This window comes from Numida meleagris, chromosome 2, assembly GCF_002078875.1.
Source record: "Numida meleagris isolate 19003 breed g44 Domestic line chromosome 2, NumMel1.0, whole genome shotgun sequence".
Taxonomy (NCBI): Eukaryota; Metazoa; Chordata; class Aves; order Galliformes; family Numididae; genus Numida; species Numida meleagris.
Genome location: NC_034410.1, coordinates 20,170,705 through 20,194,841, shown reverse-complemented (window position 1 = coordinate 20,194,841; position 24,137 = coordinate 20,170,705). Strand labels below are relative to the sequence as shown.

At 40.4% G+C, this 24,137-nt stretch overlaps 1 protein-coding gene across 2 annotated transcripts in view; it reads right to left on the bottom strand.

Moving 5' to 3' along the window:
* FAM171A1 (family with sequence similarity 171 member A1) overlaps positions 2,560-24,137 on the bottom strand; it is an 87,138-nt gene continuing 65,560 nt past the window's right edge. For both annotated transcript variants that reach the window (XM_021387212.1, XM_021387213.1), the window contains 4 exons: positions 23,824-24,000; positions 9,857-9,973; positions 7,303-7,417; positions 2,560-6,649 (listed from right to left, as the gene is read on the bottom strand). In XM_021387212.1, coding sequence (XP_021242887.1) covers positions 4,948-6,649; positions 7,303-7,417; positions 9,857-9,973; positions 23,824-24,000 — 2,111 coding nt within the window. In that variant the 3' untranslated portion in view covers positions 2,560-4,947. The remainder of the gene's footprint in view (positions 6,650-7,302; positions 7,418-9,856; positions 9,974-23,823; positions 24,001-24,137) is intronic.

Below are 24,137 nucleotides of genomic sequence, written 5' to 3'. Positions count from 1 at the left end.
TGAACCCCATAATTACAAAAATGAACTGTAAACCGTTTCTCCTCTGTAGCTCCCTATTGCCATCACACTTTCCTCTCCAGTGTCTGTAAGCTTCCAAGGCAGAAGAACAGTTTAATAATCAGACTAACTGGCACTGCTTATTCCTAGAAGAAATGCACATCAACAAGAAATGCTCCAGCTAATGATAAGAGACCAGGTGCCAAACTTTGCAAGCCGATTGTCTGCAGGTACTAGACGATCACTGCTAAAAAGAACAAGATTCTTTGTTTTTACTGTTGAACAGAAGACAGTACCAGGTGTCAGTTTATCAGCTGGAACTACATGAGTTAGAAAATATGCTCCTCTAGTCTGAAAATGGCACTTGGCTGCTGCCTACTCTCCGACCCAAATGTCCAGTTCCCAGTGGTGTGCAGCCTGGCAATGACCAGACCAGACACCAGCAAGGTTGGTGCAGAACCCGCCAGATCACCACTGGCTCTAACCGGGGAATTAGGACAGAATAATAATAGCGATGCTCTTACTTTCCTCAGCTTCTGAAACAATTAGTAGTTACAACTGTTTTATTTTAATCTAAATCCAATGTGGCATTAATGAGCTGAGAGGAAACAAGCACATTTGCACATCAACACACTACGCCAGTGCTGATACGTTTTCACTTGCACGTTATAAACGGAGATGTTATAAGCGGAGAAGCACCTCAGTACAGTGCAGGCAAGGGCTCTCAAGCCGATGGAATCTCTGCACTTGGACCAACAGTTCCAAGCAACAACTGATGGTCCTGTGCCAGCTGCCTACTGCTGTTACTGAAGTTATAACTGTGTTTATATTGAAGCCATAAGCTGTGCTTTATACACAGTCATAAAAATACTGCGTGTATTTATCTCCTAAATTACTTCCAAAAATGCCTTTCAGCTCTGGCTCCAGTTGCTGAGCAGCTCACCGCCAGGTGGCAGATGGATACTCCGACGTTAAGGATTTCGAATGCTTAGAGATACAAACGACAGCACGGATTCAAAAAATAACCTGTAGCCCACGCGTTTCAGAAAAACAAACAGCTTCTTGTTTTGTGCTGCCAAGGGCGTACTACGCCACACAGCCCAGCTTACGCTCCACTGGCAGTTCACGAGGTACAGCATTGTCACAAGTTTTAATCCGCAGATGAATTCTCACTGGTTAAGAAAAAAATGTCTTTTTTTGGTTAACTAGGGACCTTCCTAGTGAAAGAATAAACACAATTGAACGCTTGCTCATTTACACCTGTAATACAGGCTAAAACCTCCATGGGATGTGTTGTTTCTTACCACTTCCAAACATTCTGGTTTGGAGTATCGATGTACAACTGGTCTTTGGAGCACTCATGGGTAGAATGAAGGGCAGAAAATGAAAACACCATCCAGGTATTTCAGGAGCACTCAATTTACTTCACTAAAGTTACTGGGTACTGCCTGCAAAAGAGCAAAGCACCGGGAGCAATTTCCACGTGGGGGGGCGTTTCTCTGCACGCTCAGCACCACGCTTTTATACACGTGTAATAATGGGTTAGATTACAAACGCTCTGAGGCAGGAATCATTGCTTTTTCTCTATCTGTACAGAGTTTAGCATGTTTGTACGCTGGCATTCAAATAATACAAGGTCATTATGACAGTAAGTCAAGGTGCCCTACAGACAGTTCAGTGAGCTTTGAGAAGCATGCCAGCAGGAACCGAGTAGGCGCAGGGGGAAACCATTAGGTCAGTGAGCTCTTAGAGCGCACATTAAGTCCCAACTGCCGTAACTTTTCATTGGTCCTATGACATAAATGTACTTTGGATAATACAATCTAAGATTTAGAAATTATTCCCTCACTCACTGCCTGTTTGAAAATTCTCAAGGCTGACACATTAATTGAAGACCCATTCCTAATCTTTCTTGGAGTCCAGTATGTTCACATTATTTTTGTAAGCTTTGTCATTACCATCGTTTGCATTTTCCCTTGTTAGTACTTGCCATGAAAAAAGGTATATATATATATTAAGACAACTTAACTGCTGTTTTAGATTAGCTTCTGCTTGCACTGAGATCACCTGGAACTGCTGGTGCTGAGACATACAAAATTGTTCTTTGTTCCATATGTTTTAGAACCTTTATTGATACCTGCTTCATTGGGCAACTGGGAAATGCAAACGAAAAAAGCCTTCCTATTTTTCCAAAGCATCTGTCTCAATATGTGTTTGGAAATCACAACAAGGAACTTGTCACCGGACTTCAAGATTAGACAAAGCGTGTACAGTGGACGCACTGATCTCACCCCGTGACCTGACTGGTGTCACTCTTCTGATTTCATTTAACGCGTGGCTCGGATGTGTGGCTACACTGAGGCTCACGTTTCCCATGCTTTATATTCTGCAAAATCAAATTGAAACTGGTATACCGCCGGTGATAATGCAGTAATAAAAAAATGCCATTTTTAAGAAGACTTGCCAAATATCCACACTGAGTTTGTTCAAATACATTTGCTGTAGTAGGACCACAAATTATCAAACCATCAAAATATGTTTTTGAACATAAAACCAACACGATTAAAGAAACAAACCACTGCAATTTAATAGCAACAATTTCACTTTACAACATAATAAAGATGGAAACGCTGCAAAAGAATCTGTAAAAGGAGAATGTAATTAAAAATTACAGATTTAAGATAACGGAAAGTTGTAAATTAAATAGCACAGTAATTCTAGTAGGTTGGAATTGTAACCAAATGTTTATTTGATACAGCATTCTGATTAGTAAGTGACACTGTATTACCAGCACTGACTGACATCCAATAAATACCATTCCTTTGAAGCAGGATTTGGCTGTTCTATGACCTTGCACAGACGGACAGAAAGTTACCCATACCACAGAGCCAGTTCACATGTGGTCAGTAGCAAAGTTCCTCAACAGAATGGGAAGACCTGGAATGCACGTAACCACCAGAAGGTAGCTTACTGCTAATATGGTGATTTCAATACTTAATGCACTCCACAAGTACAAATAGTTTAGATTTCCTCCAGACATATACCACTGTCAAACATGAACCAAACCAAAACAGAGGAGATGCAGTTCCGTGGATGGACAGGAGCGCTGGACTGCGACCTATGAAATTTGGACTCAGTTCCTGGGTTAAGCCCAGACTCCCGGATTAATACATTCAGTAAAATGGAAATTACAACACTGGCTTTGACGTCTACAGAAAAAAAAAGAGTCCAGGCTTATTATTAAAAATTAAATAGGAACTAACTATACAACACTTTCTCTAATCATCTTAGAGATTACATAATAATTAACTTTATTAAGTGTGGCTGCTGGTAATGCTGAGTAAAAATAATTGAATGAAACACGATCAAATGTAAATGAAGGACTCCACATGAGTAGATGTCACACATACGTTCTCTTCCTTGAACCCAATTCGTGCCGAAGTCAGAAGTGCCCAGTAAATGCAGGTACCCACAGAAATCTCAGAACAAAAACTGGTCCCATGTGAAGCAGACCCCACACAGAAGTCTGGTGATGCCAGGATTTAATTTCCAAAGTCTGCACTGATCCTTAAGCAAATAGTTAAGTATTTTTCAAGACGCAGGATGCTTTTCTGAAAAGGGGTCTACATTTCAGTATTGGCTGAAGCTCATTAGAACTGCTTAAGCAAGTTTAAGTGTTAGTAAGTCACGTAAGCATAAGAGAAACTAAACCATTTTGCTCATTAAACAATATAAAATAAAGCGATGACCATAAAGAGAGGAAAAGAATCCACAAAGATTTTTTTTGCAGTTTATTTTCAATTATAATTTTTGGATAACCAAGCAGCTCTGCATGGAGAAAGCACAGAAGAGTAATTCTGGCACTTTAGGATAGTACATTTTTTTTTTTCCAAAAAGTTTTCTAGACACATTCAGTCCACTTGCTCGGCCTATAGTCCATTTTATGGGCATGATTAGCTCATACGATTCCAGAGGAAGCTAACAATATATACAGTCAATGAAACTATCTTCTTGGCTACTCTGGGCCCTTTAAAATGTCTTCTAAGTCTACCCTGGCTAAACAGAATCCACAATATACATGATAGCTACAGAATACGCTGTACTGAAATGAGAAATGCTCAGCACAAAATGGGACTCTTGGCATGCAGCTTAAAATAAAAGGTAGAAGTTCAGAAGTTTATAAAATCCCAAACGGGGTCAATTAAAAGGAGTTAGCAAAAGAAGGGACTGTTCATTGTTACTGTAAAAAAGGCACTTTGAGTAAATGGGACCAGAATTGGAGGAATCTTAGTCGACACAAAGTTCAGTTTGGTTTCATAAAAAGGCTTCAATGCTAAGGGAGGCTACTCAAGTTTCCTGCAGTTTTACATTAAAATAAATTGCTGAGTAGTTTATAATAAAGGACATAAAATGTTTACAACCAACTTGTAAAATTAAGAAAAGCATAGTATAAGCAAAATATTACTAAAAGCAGCAATGCATAGCCTTTCATTGAGATAATGCACAATTTCGGACACCATGTGTCAAACTCTTGTTTTTAAGATACTTTCAGTAGCATTATCAACATAAAATTGGCCTACAAAACAAAAGCTTTACCAGCTCCTATTCTTAAGGAGATTGAGGTCATAAACCAACCAAAACGATTATTTGTCAGTATTTTCAACATCCCGGATGACCAATATCAAGTATATGAAATAACAATCACACTCTTTGCTCAGCTATCTCACTGGAGGCAGCCGTTAAATCAGAGGAATGATTTTAATTCTTTTTCTAACATTTACACAGTAATGCGTTCAAGTTCTTTCAAACGTTGCTCACCACAGTTTATGTTTCTCTTTTCTCTCCACAACAACAAAAAAAAAAGAAAATGGAAAAAAAAAATCAAGCACTTCCACAGAAAGAATATTTGGCAATTTTATACTCCACTGAATGGTGGATTTTCACAATAGCTTACTTTAGGTTGAAAGTCATTAGTGGTCTTTCCTCTCGTTTCTGCCAAGGACTCTTCTTATCTTCACCTTGGTCATCTTCCTCATCCTCCTCCTCCTCCTCCTCATCTTGACCTGACGTTCCATGCTCAGGACTAGTTAATGGCTCTGGTTTGGTATCCACAGTTCTCGTTTCCTCCTGCAGGCTGGGCAGCTGCACACCACTTCTCTTACTCGTGCCTTCCAGTAGGCATCGCAGAGCATTGTCCTCAGGGCTACAAACCGCTGTTCCGCACTCGCTGCCACTTTGGTCCATATCATCCAAATACACAAGTTGAGTGTAAGCTGTGCTATCCGAAACCTTCCGCTCTCTCTGCTGGTGCTCTTGCACTGGTGGGTGACTCTGTGGCGCAGACAGATGATCGCCTCCTCTTCCCTTTCGTGCAGATTTTGGTTCATTCATGTCAACGCCAGAGTCCAAACTGGCATCGTTGCTCCCATTCCTCCCAGCTCTTTGGAGATCGATGTACGAATGTCTAACGTGAGCGTTTGAGCGTCCATCTAGAGAAACAAACCATGCTCGAGGATGAGGCAATGGCTTTCCCCCTCCTAATTCCATCAAAGCCTTTTCTGTAAGAAGCTGCACTTCACTATTCATTTGAGCCAGGGACGCGTCATTAAGCGAGGCAGGGATGGAAATAGATTCGGACATGGAAGCATTTTGTTGACTCCACTCAGCTGCACCTGCATCTTGCAAATGTTGTTGAGATATTGCTTGCGATGTTAACTGTTGGGGCTGCAACTGTTGTGGGGGGTGTGGAAAAAGACGTGCATGAGGATTGGGAAGCTCAGCCTGAAGTCTTTCTAGATCAATGGGCTGGTCAGCTGGGACAACCAGCGGCTGGCTAACGAAAGAGTGCTCTGGTAATTTCATGTAATGACCTGGGATCACCAATGCAGGCAAAACTTTTCTGTAAACACTGTCATTAACTTGGTCAACAGAATTGCAGCAGATTAACTGACCTGGTCGAGGGAAAGACGTAGGTCTTTCAAGGTGATCGACTGAACGAGACATCATACATTCAGTAGGTCTGCAGTCCAGCAGCTCTTTTTCAGGAGCTGAAGGTGTGGGGTATATTTGTTCCTGAATATTGTACTTACTTCCAGTAGCAATATGGTTCATAGATACTTGAATTTCTCTCTCCTGCTTTTCAAATAAAGGCTGAGATAGCATAGCATTGTAACTTCTCCTATATTCATCTTTGACAGGGGACTCATAGCCTTCAGCTGTTTCTGTAGATTTTCTTGTCTTTAAAGGAAAACTATCTGCTGATTTGTGGTAGTCTTTTCTCAGAGACCCGCTGGGAGTCAGGTCATCCAAGGAAATTCTGCTCTTGTCTTTCTCCTTGTCAGAGAGCAGTTCCTCTCGGGAGCTGAACTCCTGGGAAGTACTGAAGGAGTGTTTGAGCATAGGCGTATGCATGTCTGCTTCTCCACTAGGTGATACCATCTCCATATGGACAGCACTGATTAATTCCTTCGCACCTGAGTTTTCAGTGTGTCCATTGCTAGCAACAGAGAGCCCGCCAGGAAATTCTGACTCACGGCGTGAAAATATTAAATTTATATGGGACATAGAGGTTGCTTGATCCTTCTTAGAAGTGTCTAGAGCTGTGGGAAGTTGCAGTTTCTTATGATGCTGACGTGGTCTTAAACACTTTCGTCTATAAAAGCCAGTAACAGAAGAGTTACACAGTTAGGACTGTTGTATGCAGACACAAGTACAGCAGGTGTGTGTTAAGGGGAAGTTTTTAGGCAGTGATTAGCGATGGGCAGAATTGAGCTTTTATTACATAACCTAACAATTAAAACCTTATCATCTTAGCAGCAAAGATAAAATTACAGAGTAACTTATGTCAGTCGGCAAACATCTCAAGCACCAATTACAAATTGGAGCAAATGCCTGCAGGAGGCATATACAAAATCACTCATTAATATACTGATGAAAGTTTAACATTCTTTTTAATACAGTACTGATTTAAAAAGGTCAGTTGGCAAATGCAAAACAGGTATAATTACAGAGATCTTGGACCAATACCTGTTTTTGATAGGAGGTTTTAGAAAACACAGGTATAAGTGTGCACATTCAGCTTTCAGATTCCTTTAGCTACCATGCTACCAAAGGCAGGGACTGTACATACTGCATGTAACCAGGAACACATGAAATTTGATTTTGATATTTCTTTCCTTTTCAGAAATGCTTTCTTTCTTTTTTTATTCCAAGAACAAAAGTTTCAACACATAAGGTGTTAATTTCACGAGCACAAAAAGAGCTTAATTTCCAACATGACATAAATAACCAGGATGTGAATCTTACCTGCAGTAATACAGAAGGAGACACAGCAAGACTAGAAGTATGAGAGCCATCCCTCCTAAAATTGCCAAAAGAAACATTGTGTGATAGCTGGTAATGTCGTGCGTCACAACGGGACCTGGAAGGCCAGAAAAGAGAATTTAGATGTGTAACAGCCTGTGAACAAGCAGAACAATATAAATAGAGAGGGACATCTTCCCTGTTTATCAGGATGCTAAGTGAGCAATGCTGCCGCTCATAGCCCTGGTGCCTATTGAGCAGACCACCTCTAAAGAAGGGAGCAAGTTGTGGAGAAAGCGTATGCTGGTTTTCATGACTGCAAGTCCAAATAGATCATTCTGTGGAAAAGCAGTTAGTTTCAATGGGAGCATGCATCAGTGAATGCTGCCTTCCAAGTCCTGACGCTGACACAGTGCACTAAAGCTCTCATCACTGGAGAGAAGTCATCACAGCATCTTCCAGCACTGTAATGCGCACAGCAGCACTGTAGCTAACAACTTCTCTCCAACATTTGTGTTGCTTTGCACTAACCAGTAGATTGCAATACAGGATTCATTGGAAGATGTGTTGGTGCTCTTTAGTCTAGATCAAGCCAAGCCAAGCGGATCTTCAGTAGCTTAAAAAAGCAAGCCACTAGCAAACCAGTGTTGTAACTCCAGGTTTCAGTAATGCTTAGTAAATGTTCTAACATACAAAGAAATGCACACGTGTGGACAGCATCTCTTCACAATTATGCATGTGTAACTCTGTTGGTTTGTAAAATCCTTCTCATGATTTTGAAATAAAGGCCCAAACTTCCATCTGCGGGTAAGGAGGTACAGCACCAGCTGACAGAGTAACATGCGTGTACTGTGAAGGACAGCAAAACTGAGCAACATTAAGGTTCTACATCATGAGGTTTCTAAAACCTCATTTGTGAATCTTGAGTGGTCTGTAGAGCCACTGCTAGGAACACAAAGCTCATTTTTTGTCCATTTTTTCAGATAAGAAATCAAACAAAGAAATTCAACAAGGGGACAAAATAAGTGAAAATACATTAGTCTGATTAAAAGAACATCAACTAGATTACAGTTGGAAAACCTAAATATTTATACATTCTATTCCTCTACTACATTTACATGATTGATACCGTGGCTTCAGGAGATTAACTAAAAGGGAGAAGAGAAAAATCATTTGAATTTTTCACGAAAGGGCTGCTTTCATTGCAACAGTGTTAGGAACTCTGATCTAGCCCTCAGAAAGAAGAAAATGTAGAATATGAGCAGAAATTCTGCCATACAAGATAAACTTCAAGGACAAAGGTAGGCCTTCTCCTGTTACAAGTTACAGGCTGCCTCCTAACTTAAGAATTAGGGGCCAAATTTCACAACTGGTAACTTCCTTACAGTCTGTGATATTTGGTTTAGAGCAGCTACTTTTTCTTTATGTACAGTTATTTTGTAAAATTCCATTAAATTCAGTATGATAGTTCAGTGCAGATCAGGATAAACTATCTAAACTCAGATCTGCAATATATCAGCTGAATATTCCAGCAGTTTCATTTAATATAATCTTAAATAACACAGCAAAAGTCCCAAATCCTCTACATAGCATTAATCGAGTACATGGAATATACAAGCAGTCTTTAAAAATGAAGAGTTTGTTTTGTTGGTTAGATATAGTTTATTTAGTTTGCACAGCCAAGACAAGAATGTTTTCATTTCCACTGTATTTGGTTTTCATCCAGAAAACCTAATGCAGAAGATCTCTAAGAAGAAGAGTATTTTGTTGGATTGATTTATACAGAGGTATCTCTGATTTTTGGTGGCTGAAGACAAGTACTAAGAAACCTGAGGCTGCCATAGACAGGAAAAGGGAAGAGCAAGCTGCAACATTAATAATCTCCACGGGCATAGAAGTAAATGTAATACCCAGTTCAGAAGTTCTAATGTTATGCAAAGATGCCTGCAGATGGCAACCAGTAAGCCCACCTACGAGTGTCACTCTGCTAATTCACTTTCTGCAGCTTCTACTCTGTGTTTTTCATGGTATAAATTAACTGGTCACCAAGATGATGCAAACCTAAGTCATGGCAATATTGGCATCTTCAGTATATTAGAAAAAAAAATTACAATCCATTCATTAGTAAACTTCTGTCTCAGGATGATGTTGGTTTTGGGTGAACCCATTAATTTGAGAGTTTCTGTACAGAAACTTCATAACGTCTATATTTCTGTCTGCTGGATACCAATGCATTGACGTTACACCTCCCCTCGTTTTCTAGCAATGGCTCTACCAGGCAGCGGTGACAAACGCATCAAAGCAGGAACGCTTTAAAAAGTTTCCCACAAACAATTCCGAGATTAGCATACTCAAAACAATTTTGGAGCACAACGTTTTCCCCCCACATTCCCCAAAAGATTTTAGCCCTTTACTTTCAGATTTCTGTTTTCTAATAATCCATTATTGATCAAGCTGTGGCATCTCAGATGAGGTCATTCTGAAAAATATAAACATTATATATAAATAAATAATTACTCAACGTTGGACATACCAATGAAATTCAATTACATCTTACCTGGGATAGTAGGTGACATAGCTGCAACCCAGTAGCCCAGCTGAGGGGCAATGTAAGTCCAAGTCAACTGATTTCCTTCCTGTTGCACAAGTCCCAAACTACTCTTCAGCCATGTCCCTGTAAATATAAAGGTTACAGAAAGGCATTGCACATATATCCATACCTTCCTCTGCAAACAAGTGGAAAAGCAAATAGTAACCTATGGACGTGCTTTAGGAATTGTATGCACTGCTGTTTAGTGGAAGATCACAGCTTTCTGTCTCTGGCACTTGAAGACTCCCACAAGCAACCACCCTGTGGCCTTTAGGCCTTTTCAGAAGGTCTGTACACAAAAAAAGCCCTTGAAATTAAATAAAATTCAAAGTTTCCAAAAGGAGTTATGGAATGTTATTATTATTAGATTCCACTTTTTTAAAGAATGATATTCCTGGAGCTGATTATATGTGAACAGCACATTTAAAAACTATGCCAAGAGACAGCACATCTCTTAGACCACACATGAGTTCTGTACACACCTTTCTATCTTGTGCACAGGCAAAAGATCAAGAGATGGAAAGACTAAAGAAAATTCCTCCCCAGAGTGCCAGCTTTCCTGTACTGAAAACAGGCTTATGCATGGCACTTCCAGTAAATGTAAAACTAAGTTTCATCACTTTCATTCAGTGATGTTAGTCATTCAGATTGTGTATACATTGGAGAATACAGTTTGCTTGGTAACGGATGATGAGTTTTCTAAAATATGTTTCTCAAAGGAAATGCAATAGATTTTTTAGAATTAGCACATGATTAAACATCGTGATTAATACAGCAGACAGTTTTAAAGCAGTGTGTTCAAGTTAACAAGACTCTTAAATAATCCAGACTGATGATCTGTACTAGCTGAGATAAATTATGTTCCAATAATTGAGCTACAAAAAACTTTACGACAAAATCAGCCATTAATCTCTTTTTGTAATTGATTAAGACCTCTGATTTTGGGGCAATCACAGAAAGAATCACTCTGGGCACAGGCACAGGCTGCCCAGGGCAGTGGGCACGGCCTCAAGTGCCAGAGTTGAAGGAGCGTTTGGACAGCGCTCTCAGTCACCGAGTTGGAATTTTGGGTGGTCCTGTGTGGATCCAGGGATTGGACTCAATCCTTGTGGTCCCTTCCAACTTCGGACACTCTATGGTTCTATGATATTAAATGTCCATTACAGCTTGTAGACTGCTGCCATCTTTTTTTCTCTTTGAAAGTAACTTAAGCTTGTTACAATGGGTGCTGCTGAGAGTTAAAGAATCAGACTGCAGGTGACAGACCAGTTACTGACATGGGTCTGTGTGACAACTTACCCCAGCTGCAAGAAAACAGGAGTGAGTGTAGGAAAGATCTGAGGCATTTCCCACAGCTGCAGTCCTGGCTTGGCATCACCAGTGAGCACTGCACTCATGGTATTAATGCAACTGAGATAAGGAGGTTCTTTGCATGCTTTGGTGGCCACTACCACTACAGCTAATCTGCATGCAGAGCGGGAACCAATGCCTCAGCATTTCTGTAGAATCAGCTCTGTATTTCTGACTGAAGGGAACACGGTGCGTTTACCTTACCCAGCTTCAAACGCTCGCTGTAAAGACGAGCTGCACCTTGCACTAGCAATCACCTTTCCTTTTAATAGTCTCCTGCTTGGAGTTCCTGAGCTTTTCATCAGGCGTCATTCAGGGCTTAGCACAAGCATTAGGTGTGTGTTGTCCATACGTTTAGCAGTGAATGCAAACACATGGAGGAACTGTTGGTTTTTTTTTTGTTTTTTTTTTTTTTAGTACCACTGAGATCCTGATGATTTCCTCCATGCTTCTTGGATTACTGTCTGTGCAACCTCTGTACATGTGAGAATGGCTTTTCTGATCATTTCTTCCCACTATTGATTTGTCCTATGTAAGTGCGCCTTTGAAGTCTGCCATCTTTGGCTAATAATAAACTCATCTGAATATACTGAAAGGCTTTTAGAAAAATACGCATTTAAGAGGATTTCTAGATCTATGTGACCATCATTGCCACACAGCGATTCAGTATTTGAAACCAAGCTGAATTTGTGGCCAACAGGAGAAGGAAATTGCTGACCATTTTCTGTTTTTCAAGTATCATTTTCAGTCTGTACACAGTAGCAATGATCTGTTACTTCATCCAGAAAGTCATGCAAGACACGGCATGCTGATTCACAGAGACCAAAATCTGTATGTGTAGATTTTCTTGTAAGACATCCATAAAAGTTATATCAGAACACCCTGATGCAGCCCTTACTTGACCAAGAAGAACAGAACTGAATTATCCACAGTTGTTTGTGGGAGTTTACAGAAAAACTAGGAACATGAGATTCATGTTCTTCCCTTGGATGGCCACTTTCCCTTCAGATCCTCTACCAATGAACTTTTTCAGAATGTGTCATACCAACAGCCCTGAACCACAAGCTGAAAAATAGCCCATAGGGTCACTTCTATCTCATGCTTAAAATGCCATTTGGGAAGAAAACTCCTCTAAACTTCAACGACACTTTTTTTTTTTTTCCTGTATATTCTGGGGAGCAAATAATCCAGACTAAGATACTGAGAAAACCGCGACTCCAGACAGAGAACGGGCACCAACTATTCAAATGCACAGCTATGCAGAGCAAACATAACGAGATTCAGAAGTGCTGATTGAAAAAAAGAACGGAAGGACCAGCTGATGAACTCATGTGCTTCCCCCACTTCTTTTACAGTCTCTAAACCCTTTCGATTCACACACAAACAAAACACATACATATGTAATGCTGCAAAGTTCGCTATCTTTGTAGTCTATTTTAGTTACCTGTCAGCAGAAGCTATTACCAATTTCTTCACTAGGGGGAACTGGCGTCCAGCTTGCCTTAACATCACACAGCGTTCCAACAAACAGAATCCCTGTAATGCCTCTTTAAAAGTCTTTTGCTCAGTAATACCCTGCTTGCATAATGCAGCGATCAAGGAGCTATCACAGGCTGCACTCTTATCGCAGGGAGCAGAGCTCAGCTGCCATCCTGCCAAAGCAGCAGCAGCTCGGATTGCTCATAGTTTAGAAACAAAAGGAATCCCAGTATTTGCAATGGAAACATACAACAAAGTCGACGGCACAAGGTCAGTTGGGCTTCAAGTTCGTCTTCCGCTCACTTAGATCACTTGTTTTTGCTAACCACTGGATACACCCAAGGAAATGTAATGGTAGTTATAACACTTGTGAAAAAACTAATTCCTTCCTTCTGCTACATGTAACTAAGTTTTAAAAACCTAAGAGATGCACCCAATGTTGTCCATCCTCAGACAGGAGGTACGAGGTTTCTGTTGACCATACCCTACAAGTTAGTATGTGAGGACAGCCATAACAGATTTATTTTTTAAATGGCACTGACACAAGTTCCTTCACCAGCACAATGCCAAGCGTGGGCTCCTGAGGGACACGGGTAAACAATCTCATTGTCTGCCTTTCTTAGCACTTTCCTTTTGCAATGGTTTGCTGATAAGCTTGCCTCATGCTTCTGCCGTCTCTCACCTACACTTCACTAATCAAAGAGCATCTTCTCATGTGGTAGGATGAGGAAAATGAGGAAATCCATCCTTCACAACAGCAGCAGCAAAACAGGTTTGAATGGAAGCAGCTGAAACACAAAGTGCTGTATTGTTTCTTGTATGATCAAACAGATGAAAGCCAACACAGTATTATTGGAGGGAGCTGACATGCCGCTCAGTATTCTGCAGGTCCCTCAGGGCGTTTCCAGGTCTCTCTCACATTTCATCCTTTATAGGTTCTAATATCCTGGTCACTTTTCAGCTATCAGTAAACACTGAGCAGTGTTCTTGTAACTCTCCATGGGCAAAACCTCACCATAATGGCTACCGCTGTACCTTCCACCAAGCCAAAGGCAATCACATTGTACTTATTAGCTATGCTCGCAGCATTTCAAGCTGCTTTGAGGAAGCAATCATTCACTGCTGTGCAGTGACAAGAATTAATTCCTTATTCCATCCTGGATTCTTCCCTGCAGTAGGAAACACAATGTTCTCCTTCTCCAAAAGCGCAGCAAACTGTCCTCTGTGTCCTCCTGCATTTTCTGGTATGCAAGAGTGAAGTCTGAGGGGCAGAGAATAAAGAACTTCCGTTTTGTCCTCTCCTACTCACCAGCTTGCAAAGAGAGCTGTATTCATCTCTTCTGCGCAGGTAGGCCTAATTGAAACATTTAGGAGGGACGGGAGGTCTTATCTCCCTGCATGGCTAAGTGTTATGATAATTTAATTCATTATTCTCCTAACATCCTATACATCTACTTCCTTTTCCCCCACAAGTCAGAACAACAGATTAGCTCCACTGCCCGCTCAGTGAAACACAATTCGTAGCATTTGTTAAGCAGTAAGCAATATGTGACTATAAACAAAAAGCAGTGTAAATGACTGGACATAATGGAACTGATTGTTTTTGTTCAAGATTGATTCCATAGTTCCAAAGAAAACATACCGATGCATCTTTGAAGCAGAAAGAGCAAGTTCAGTATGGCTTGCCAGCGCTGCTTGACTTGGGCCAATTTGCCATCAATTCTTAAAGAGTGTCTGGTGCTTCATGGAAAATTTCTATATATAGACACATTCCTCCTTATGGATCATTTTTACATTTCTCTTCCACTTTTTCCTCTATTATGGCTCAGTGTAGCCAACACGCTGATCCAGGACTCAAGTCAGGGGAGCTGTCTGCTGGCTCAAACTAATGGCAGGGGGAGAACAGAGAAGTTGGTTTTTTTGGTTTTAACTCTTCCCTCAAAAAAAAAAAAATACATTTAGTGTTAGTGACACCTTGGAATGAATTTTGCCATTTAACAAATTTCTTCTTAAAAACCTTTTAAAACAGCTGCCAGCACTCCTTCATACATTTAACTTAAAAAGAAGGTAAGAAAACTACTACCATCATTAACGCTACAAAGAATACAGAAGATGAGAGGACTTTAAGAGAAATACAAATAAAAAAAAATCAAGTAAAGCTGAGATCCGTCTGGCTGAAAAAATACCCAATTATCAGAGACAGGTTGAAGATTTCAGCAGAGCAGGAGAAATAGGTTCTGCCAGAGAAAAGCGTTACTTTGCAGCAGCTTTGATTTTTCTATTTGGCTCAGACCACTTTCCAATGGGAGCAAGAGGTTCCTTTCCAGAGTAACTTTAACATCAAAAGGTTTTTATATTAGGTCTGCATTTCAACACACATTCTGCACTAAAAAAATGCCTTTCTGTAATTTAATTTAGCTTACTTCCAAATCAGATTGAAAAACAGCACTTTCAGCAAGGAGAGTGTCCAGATGGGCAGCTACTGCAGAAAATCCATTACAGAAAAGCTCTTCTGGACTATTTCTTTACACAATCAGGTCACTGCATGTACGGCCAGTCTGCCCAGAAAAGAGACGTCCTATTGTCTTCAAAGACTGTATTCAATGTGACAGCTTGCTGGCTCCTGACAGCACGAATGGGTCTGCTTTTGTAGTCTAGATGCATGATGCCTCTGAACAAGACACTACTTTCATAGATTTAAAGCTCGATCCTATTATTTTACATTAATCTGTAGTGAAATCCATGGAAACATATGCCCCTCTGGCTTCCATGTGTGTGACCGTGCACATAGATAATCACACACTGCTCCATCTCAAGTAAATGGCAAACTTCCTATTGGCTTCCGTGACACAGGACTGTGCTTAATGCAGGCAGAACTGCCACATGAGGCCATCTGCTCTAGAGAGATGCATGTGACTCCCATTAAAGTCAAGAATAAAGGAGACAAACGTCCCTCTTAGCCGTGTGTGCTGACTTCAATGGGAGTTTGCACACTGGCATCCGAGCACAGAACTCAGACCTCTGGGGGAATGCGTAGCATTGCTTGCTTCGTATTAAACTTACTAAGCTGACCGGCTCAGAGCCTTCCAGATCATTACTGCTGACTTCTCCTTACTTTGATCATGTACTCTTCCTATCAATGATCAAAACAATTCTAGTAAATGACAGAGTGTGCTGTAGTCAGCAGTTCCTCCTAAGGACACCAGTGTTTAAATTTACGGCAGCTATGATTTCTTTTCCATAAATTACTTTTCCATGTGAGCTTTTGCTAGGAGGCTCTTCCACTGACAGAATACCGTGAGCTTTTTATTTTGTTTCTTTTCAGCACCTTGGTGACAGGACCAGCCAATCACACTGAAAGGTATCAAGGAGGGAACCAAAACCACGCCACTTACAGCACAAATTATTTCCTTCCAATAGGTTTGACAAATAAGAGGATTTAATTAGCCAGGGAGCAAATTAAGCATAATCCCGTTATATAAATTTATTTTTATTCACACGATTATCTTCCACAGATAAAAGATTTTTGGGAAGAAAACACAGACGCTTTTAACAGTTCTATTGAATAGTATAGATGTTTTAAATATTTTTTAATGAGAAGTAGTTTTCTTTCGGCACAGATCCCTTCTGTGATGTCTATGCTGTCTGGTAGAAACGCCCTCCTTAAGCAAAGATTCGAGGTGAAAGAGAGGTGTATGTGTCAAAAGGAATGAAGCAGGTTATTATCAGACTGACGGTGGGACTGCAAAGGATATTCAGAACACACTACCAGTATTTCTAGAAGTAATTGATTTAGACGCTTCCAATGGCAATGTTGTTACGGAGAGTTAATCAAGGTCAAGTTTGTGAAAACAATTTCTTGAAGTATGCTCTGACATTCATAAATCGTAGCTTTTCATTCTACCGGCTGAAAGCTGCTTATCATGTTTCTTATTCCAGCAGAAGATCACCTCTAATCTGCATATCAAGTTTAACTACAGAAGGATGTTTTTTTTGGTTTTGCTTTTGTTCTTTTTCTAAGAAGCTAAAAATCAGGGAAATTGGCTGAAAATTTCATTCTTGACTATTGGTAGAGATTACTGTCCTCCTCTCCCTCCCCCCAATACACATGAGCTTAAAAATTCTTAGTATTTAAGTTAATATTACAATTTTGTTTTTGGAGTTGCTAGGCAACATCAAAAAATAAATGTCCCTGCTCTAAGCTCATACCTTTGTTATTCTTCCACTGCTACAGAATTTGTAACTCAAGCTTTCCACGGCTCAGTCCTGCTACTGATTTAGCAGCACCATCTTTATTTGGTGTACTGGAAAGAAAACACACACTTTTAACATATCTGGAAGATTTCTGCAAAGTATAACAGTTCAATTTGTTAACTATTGGCTAAGAAGCTTTGTAGCTTCTGCAATCTCTACTCATTCTTCCATTAAATCACCTGTCAAGTATTTAACAAATGAACATCCAGTTTTCATTATTTAATAATTTTAATTGTATCTGGGCAGAAGGCAGGGCACACTGCATTTCTGTGCAATTCATGCACAGAGAACTGCATGAATTGTTTCGGTCCCCTCGATATTTCCTTCCAGAATGCCAGAACAGAAGTGACTTATTAGATAAAATTACTTGCATACACAATTATTGCTTAATAACTGTATTCCAAAAGGGAAAGCTTGGTTACGTTTGCTGGACCACCACCCTAGGCCACTAGCGTACCTGAAAGACACTGCTTTTGATTCTCACTTTCTCACATTATTAATCGGTTTCAGTCAGCTACTGACAAAATTACTAGAACAAATAATAAATAAGGATGAGTCAATACAAAACACTGCATGTCTTTTCCTTCACTCAGCCTCACATCACACTCACGTTCTCAGGCTGGCAGTGGAAGCAGAAGCACGTTGAGATTTGGTTTGCCATCCCTAGGCTGCAGAGGAAGGCTGTCCCATGTCCTCCTTAGCTTCTTCCAGTCCCGCTGAGACACTTTGCTCTTGATGTTCCCTCCTGCTCTATGCACTCCTGCCTTTATTTCAATTCCTCTCCAGCTCAAGATTGCTTACTTGTGCAACTGCTGTTCTCCACTAAATGAATTTTGATGTCTATCTTGTCCCACTTTCTACTGCGTGACTTCTATAGGTGGAGCTACAGGGCCATCTATATGATACAATGTATAGTCCATTATGAAAACCTGCTCCCAGAAGCAATGCTATTTACTTCAAGTTTTATTTCCTTGACAACATAAAGGTTGATTATTTGCACATACCAAATTTTGGCACTGACCTGATTCTTTCAACATCTACTTCATCACCACAAAATGCCATACCACGTCTGCTTTGCCAGCAGTTCCAATTTGCCACCACTTGTGCAACTCAGACTGTACAAGAGGTGGAAAGGAGATCAAATAATCCATTCGCATCACTTGTATGTTTAAAAACACAACATTCATTTTAAAAACAACAAATGTATCAACAGACAAACTCAACTGCTTCCTCTGATATGCTGCACCTCTCCAAAAGGCTCAGGATAGTGAGCACATACCTCAGTGAGCAACGCTGTGAAGCACAGGGGGAAGAGCTTCTTTTCCTTTTGCTGCTGAGCTCTCTCTACTACTCTGTAATTATATCTGCACCTATTATGTAGGCACCGTATATGGTGTAAAGCTGGGTTTGGTAGCTGCCATTTCTATGGCAACACATGAGATACAAAATTCTTTGAAAGCAGTTAGTTAAAAATCTGTATTCCTCAGTGGATTTAGTTTTTAAGAATAATCAAACCTTGACAGTTGAGAGAGAAAGGAATTTAAAATCAGATTGTCAGGGAACTTGTACACTATGCAAGCAGCATACATACCTACTTTGTGAAGGCTTGGTTTTCTCCTTGCAGTTTGCAAAGGAATCTCCGTTACCAGTGAATATGAACCAGAAGCAAATGTTCTGGATCTGGTTATACTGCTTGCATTAAATTCTGACTTTTGGGGGCAGGGAACATATTCACTGTGTTCATTACAATAATGCATTTTTTGGTGGGGCTCAGGACAACACAAAAGCCAATCACAGTAACGGAGTTATGCACATTTCTCACATGTAGCAAACCCAGCAGAACCCACTGACAGCACACGAAGTCCCAGATGGCATAAGCACCTGTATGTAGTCCAAATGCAGTCCATCCAAGCCCAGTTCAGAGTCTGTTCTCATACCCAGCATCAGATATCCCACCAAGCAACAGACTGTACAATTTTTTGTTAAATTATACTATGTCTGTCATGCAGTGTACAAATGTGGTGGCAACTAGAAGTTAATCTACAACAAAAAGGAATACATTTTATTTTTAAGCTATGAAAATGTAAGTCATCCTGTTCTTTGGGAGAATTCCTATTACTACCAATGGGAAATTTAAATCAGAGACCTTTATGAGTCATCTTACTTAGAAGTAATAGACAGGTAGTTGTACAGATGCTTACATTTTCTGCCTGACAGTAGCTGTTCCTCTTCCCTATGAGTGCTATGAACAAAAAGCAAGCATCACTTCACCTACATGAAACGCAACAAAACTGTATTCCAGTCAATAGGTACTGACAATGTTTATACATACAGATATTCTCACCAAGTTCTTTTGAGCACAGAAAACATTACCTTCATTTTGCTGAGGAACAAGCAGGAAACTGTGACTCTACAAAAATCAATGGAAATTTTACCACTGAAAGCAGCACGTCACCCAGAAAACATAAGCATTAGACTTTCCAATGTATTTAGACATCTATTACGACATTAAATGCAGTCAGAAACCACTGACCAAGCACAGCAAGAGTACATAAAGTATTGTTCTTTATAAAGCTATAATAAGAGCTCCCTGAGATATTCTTCTCCTCTTTCTGTAATCACTTTACATGGTTGAGCTTTCAGGCACTGGGGAAAACCTCCTCCTCTGCGAAGAAGCTAAGAACTTAAACACAACAAGGTCATGTCAAATGTATGCCAAGAGTTCAGGGAGGAGCAGGAACAAAGAAATAGTATTTCAAACTTCCTTTACACATTAGTACACAAAAAGGAACTCATTTGAAGGAGGGAGGAGACAAAGGATGGAGGTTTAACCCCATCACACCAAGAGTCCTTTGCATCCACTGTTGAAAATATTTTCAACACTGTTGAAAATATTGCCCTGTTTCTTGGTGGGATTAAGAAACAATCAGATGCATCAGTACTGTCATTGAAGAACAATAAACCCCATTTCTGTATTACACACACTGCAATATTTGGTAACATTTTAACGTCCTTCCTACAGCTCCAGACATGCATCTTGTAGTCTACAGGCAACGTAATGCCTCCATACCACACAGCATGAAACTGAGAACTTAAAACGAACGGTGCTGCTCACTGTTTCACATGAAAAAAGGGGCACCTTAGCATAAAACAAAAACCGTTCAAATGGTGACAGAGGAGAATACAGCTGAACAACTGCTGCGTTACCCAGCCCAGCTGGTGAGAGCTGGAAAACATGTAAGAGGTACAAACTTTCATTCCACCTGGGATCTGTAGCATTCATTCCAGTACTCACAAATGGACAAGGCTAGAAGGAAGTTCTGGACAATGATTTTGTGTCTGGGAACAAAGAGATTAATTACATAGCTGTAAATCCTACTGATGTCAAGGCAAACGCACAGGGACAAAGCCATGATTCCAACTATCTGTTTATGGGTAAAGAAAAAATGAAAGTTTTTCAACTCCTTCAGATTCCGAGGGAGATAAGACAGCATTAAGAAAATGAAAAACAAAAGCCTCACTGAGCAATTCTGATGAAGAAAATGAGAATCCGTACCTCTTCTGTTCAAAACTTTGTGTGAATGATGAAATAAAAGCGCTCTTCCAGAGCTGCATGGAATACAAGAGAGGGGTATATCACAGAGCAGAAAGATGAAGTTGTACTTCAGTGTATGTCTTCACAACACCTGTGCATCTACGCTTGTCATTACCAACGCTAACACTTGCAGCAGAGAAAAGTGGCAGAGTACCTCCAACATAAGAACAAGGTTGGATGCGTTTATTTATCCTAAAACTTCTCCGTAGCATGGTTAGTTGCTGTTTATGTCATTAATCATGCAAAAATGTACTACTGCTTTGATTTGCCCACTATACACACAGGGCAATATGTTTGTTTTGTAATGAAACATCTCATTTGGAACAGCATAAAATAGATGCAGCAGCCTGTCTTATTTTGATGTCAGCCTGCTTTTTCTGGCTGTTTCACCAGTGTCAGTGGAGATACCCTCAGCCTCAAGCCCTTCTCTCTCCAGCTCTTTCTCAAAGAGAGAAACTCCAGGAATGACAACTCAGACTGTTTACAGCAAACATCCTAAGAAGCTATTAATTATATTTAGCCGCTGTAATTCGAAAATATGCATAGTTTCTGTAGAAACTACGAAAACCTCTGCACTTCCAGTCAAATGCCACTGCATTTATATCAGTGCATCATGAGCTCAGCATAACGCACGCGATTATAAGAATTTAAACACATTCCTATTACTTCTGCCCCTTCTCCACTCCCTTCCCCTAAAAGTGAAAAAAAAAATTCTGCTTTTTAGAGCAGAAATTATATTTGATACAGTAATGATGACAACCACATGGATTCTGAACAAAAACAATGGCTTGCACGAACAAACGCCCACTGTACTGCAAATACACGCCAGAGAGAAGCACTGCATTATTGTCTGGTAATACATTCATGGTTTTCCATCTCTGGCATTTACTCAATTTTCAGATACAAGTGTGAAAATTTAAGCCGCTGAAAAGCTATTAAGAAGAGACCACAACGTAATTAGCTCTGAAAAAAACAGCTCCTGAAACGAAAGACAAAAATCAGAACAATGAGGTTGGAGGGCCTATCCTGACAAGGCACAGGTCTGGCAGTGCAAAAGGGTTACAGCAACTTACTTGCCTGGTAAGCGTTTCTCCAGCATGAGGCCATCCCAGTCACAATCCAACCTCCCCCCTTCATATTCCAAGCACAACAGGCACAGGGAATGACAGGGTACCCCCCTGTCGGTGCTACATATGGCTAGTTTGACAGCCCTTAGGGTGCTAATGCAGCCCATACAAGATAGAGTAGCTGCTCTACTTATTAAATTAGTCTGTTCTAATTTAAATTGGTTGGGATGTGGCCAAAATTCTGCTAGAACTGGCGTGCTGCAATCAGGGCTTAAATAAGTCTTTGTTCATCGTCTTTGGTTGCATGGAAAGATGCTTACTTCAGCTGAAGTATGAGCTGGAGCCTACGGATAATGTCTTCAATACCTTCCTCTCCACGAGTTTGTGAAGTTAAGCGGCCTGACAAAAAACTTGTTTTGTTCAGTAGTTCTTATGCCTTCTCCCCCCAACAACACAAGTGCTCCATCAGTCTGTCATGAACTTGTGTCCAGACCAGGAGCCTCAAGCTGCAGCAGTAATTAATTAACCCATATTGATCTATACTACATAATATACACTGCACACAGTAGGGTGTAGCTCTTTATATGTAATGGTAAAATACATCCTCCATAGTAAGAGAGTTTTTGTGGCCCACCACAGGGGTATGGAAATTTGGCCATAAATGAGAAAGGTCCATAATCAAAATCAGAGTGTTTTGACCAGCAGTGAGTAACGTGCAGTGAGGCAGGCTTCAGATGTAACACAGCTGGCAGGAAGGATTAGGGATGGACTGTTTCTTGTGGAGAAAGTAAACGTGAGCCAGTCTTACCAGTCTTGTTTGTAACAAGTCTTGTCTTTAACAAAACACTTTCCAGAATCACAAATCAAAATCAGTGTCAAGCACAAGGTAAGTGAAATGCACTGCTAGGGCACCTCAAGAGAACCAGCATTTCCACTGTTAAGGGAAACCCTGAATCCATTTATCACACATTTTTTCTACTACCCAATGTTGTACTGTATTCAAAACTACTCTTTATTAATTCCTACCGCTTTACTCTCTAATACAACCAATTCCTGACAAGAGATTTATCAGACATGCTATTTGAAAAAAAGCCACCTATTTCAGCAAACAGAGGCAGGAAGGAAGCAAAAACGTTATTTCCCCTTTCACCTCTCTCTTCCCCCTTCCCCTCCCCTTCCTCCAGCACAATGGTTTCAGGCTGGTTGTTCCACTTCTGGATGTGATCACAAACTGGCTCAAAACCTGTGCCTTGCAGGGACAAAGCCCCATTGATTGTCTGCACAGCCCCACATATCTGTTTCCTTTTTCTTCCTCTCTGCCTCACATCCTCTGCCTTTCTCACCTTCCATTCTTCTTTCTTGACTTCTTTTTCTCAACAGTTGTCTGGTATATACTTCAGAGGGCGCAGTGAAATAACTGAAGTGGAATTACCAGGACAAGACTTAAATGCTTGGTCCTTTACACTTTGAAGGTAAAGAACGCCAACATGCCAGACCAGCTAGCAATGGTAAAACAAACCCCTAACAACAAAAAAAAAGAGCCTAAAACACAGACTTCTGGAGAAATCCTGCTCCCAGTGGCAAAAGTTATCCTTCAATGTAAAAACTGGAGAGCATTTTACAGTTTATATCGAGTAGGTATTTTGTCCTATCAAAGCATTTTAAATCACCTACACGTACTTTCTTGATGATATTAGTCAATCTCAAAGCCATTTAGAAAAGAAGTCATTATTATGTTTCCTATCTGTCAGGCAGGAAACAGAGCTGTAGAGACAAGAGATGGAGCAAAGGTCAAATAACTGACTGGTGGCAAAGATAAGTCCAGTTTCCATTTCTCCAAACTTCCAGTTCAGTGCTGCACCCGATACATCTCTCTGTTTCTCAGCCTCTGCCTGAAATCAACTTCCCTCAAGACAGTTTTATGTAAAACATTTAATAATTGCAAAATGTTACATTTATGAATTTTTTTTTGTCAAGAAGTGGCACAGAATGCTACTCAAGTATATTTGCACAAATACTACATATTGCTTGAATAATACAACTCCATCTTTTCTTCTTTTAGACAGAAAGCATATTTTTTGTACACTCCAGAGAAGACTTTAATATATAACATAAGACAAGAAACGTATTGAGACATTAGTTTCAGATAAATGAAGCCATCTAGGGAATCATAATTAAATGTGACCTACCAAATTTTTGGTCAAACCTCCATGCTGGAACGTGTGCATTGTGCTTCAGGTTGCTGTTTGTTGGCAGAGGCACTGTTACGTAGATGGGGCCATTCACCGGGACTGGAGTACCATCACTGCTGAGAAGATGGACGCTGACTGCAGCGACGGGGGTGAGGTCATACCTAGTGCTGTTTCCTATACCAAGAGAATGAATGCAAATTATGACTACAGACTTTCCTGAAGTTTAAGACATATCCATATGGTTCAGCATCAGAGCATCAAACTGACATATTTCTCAAGGGACAGTAGCATCAATCTTCCCCACGTTATGA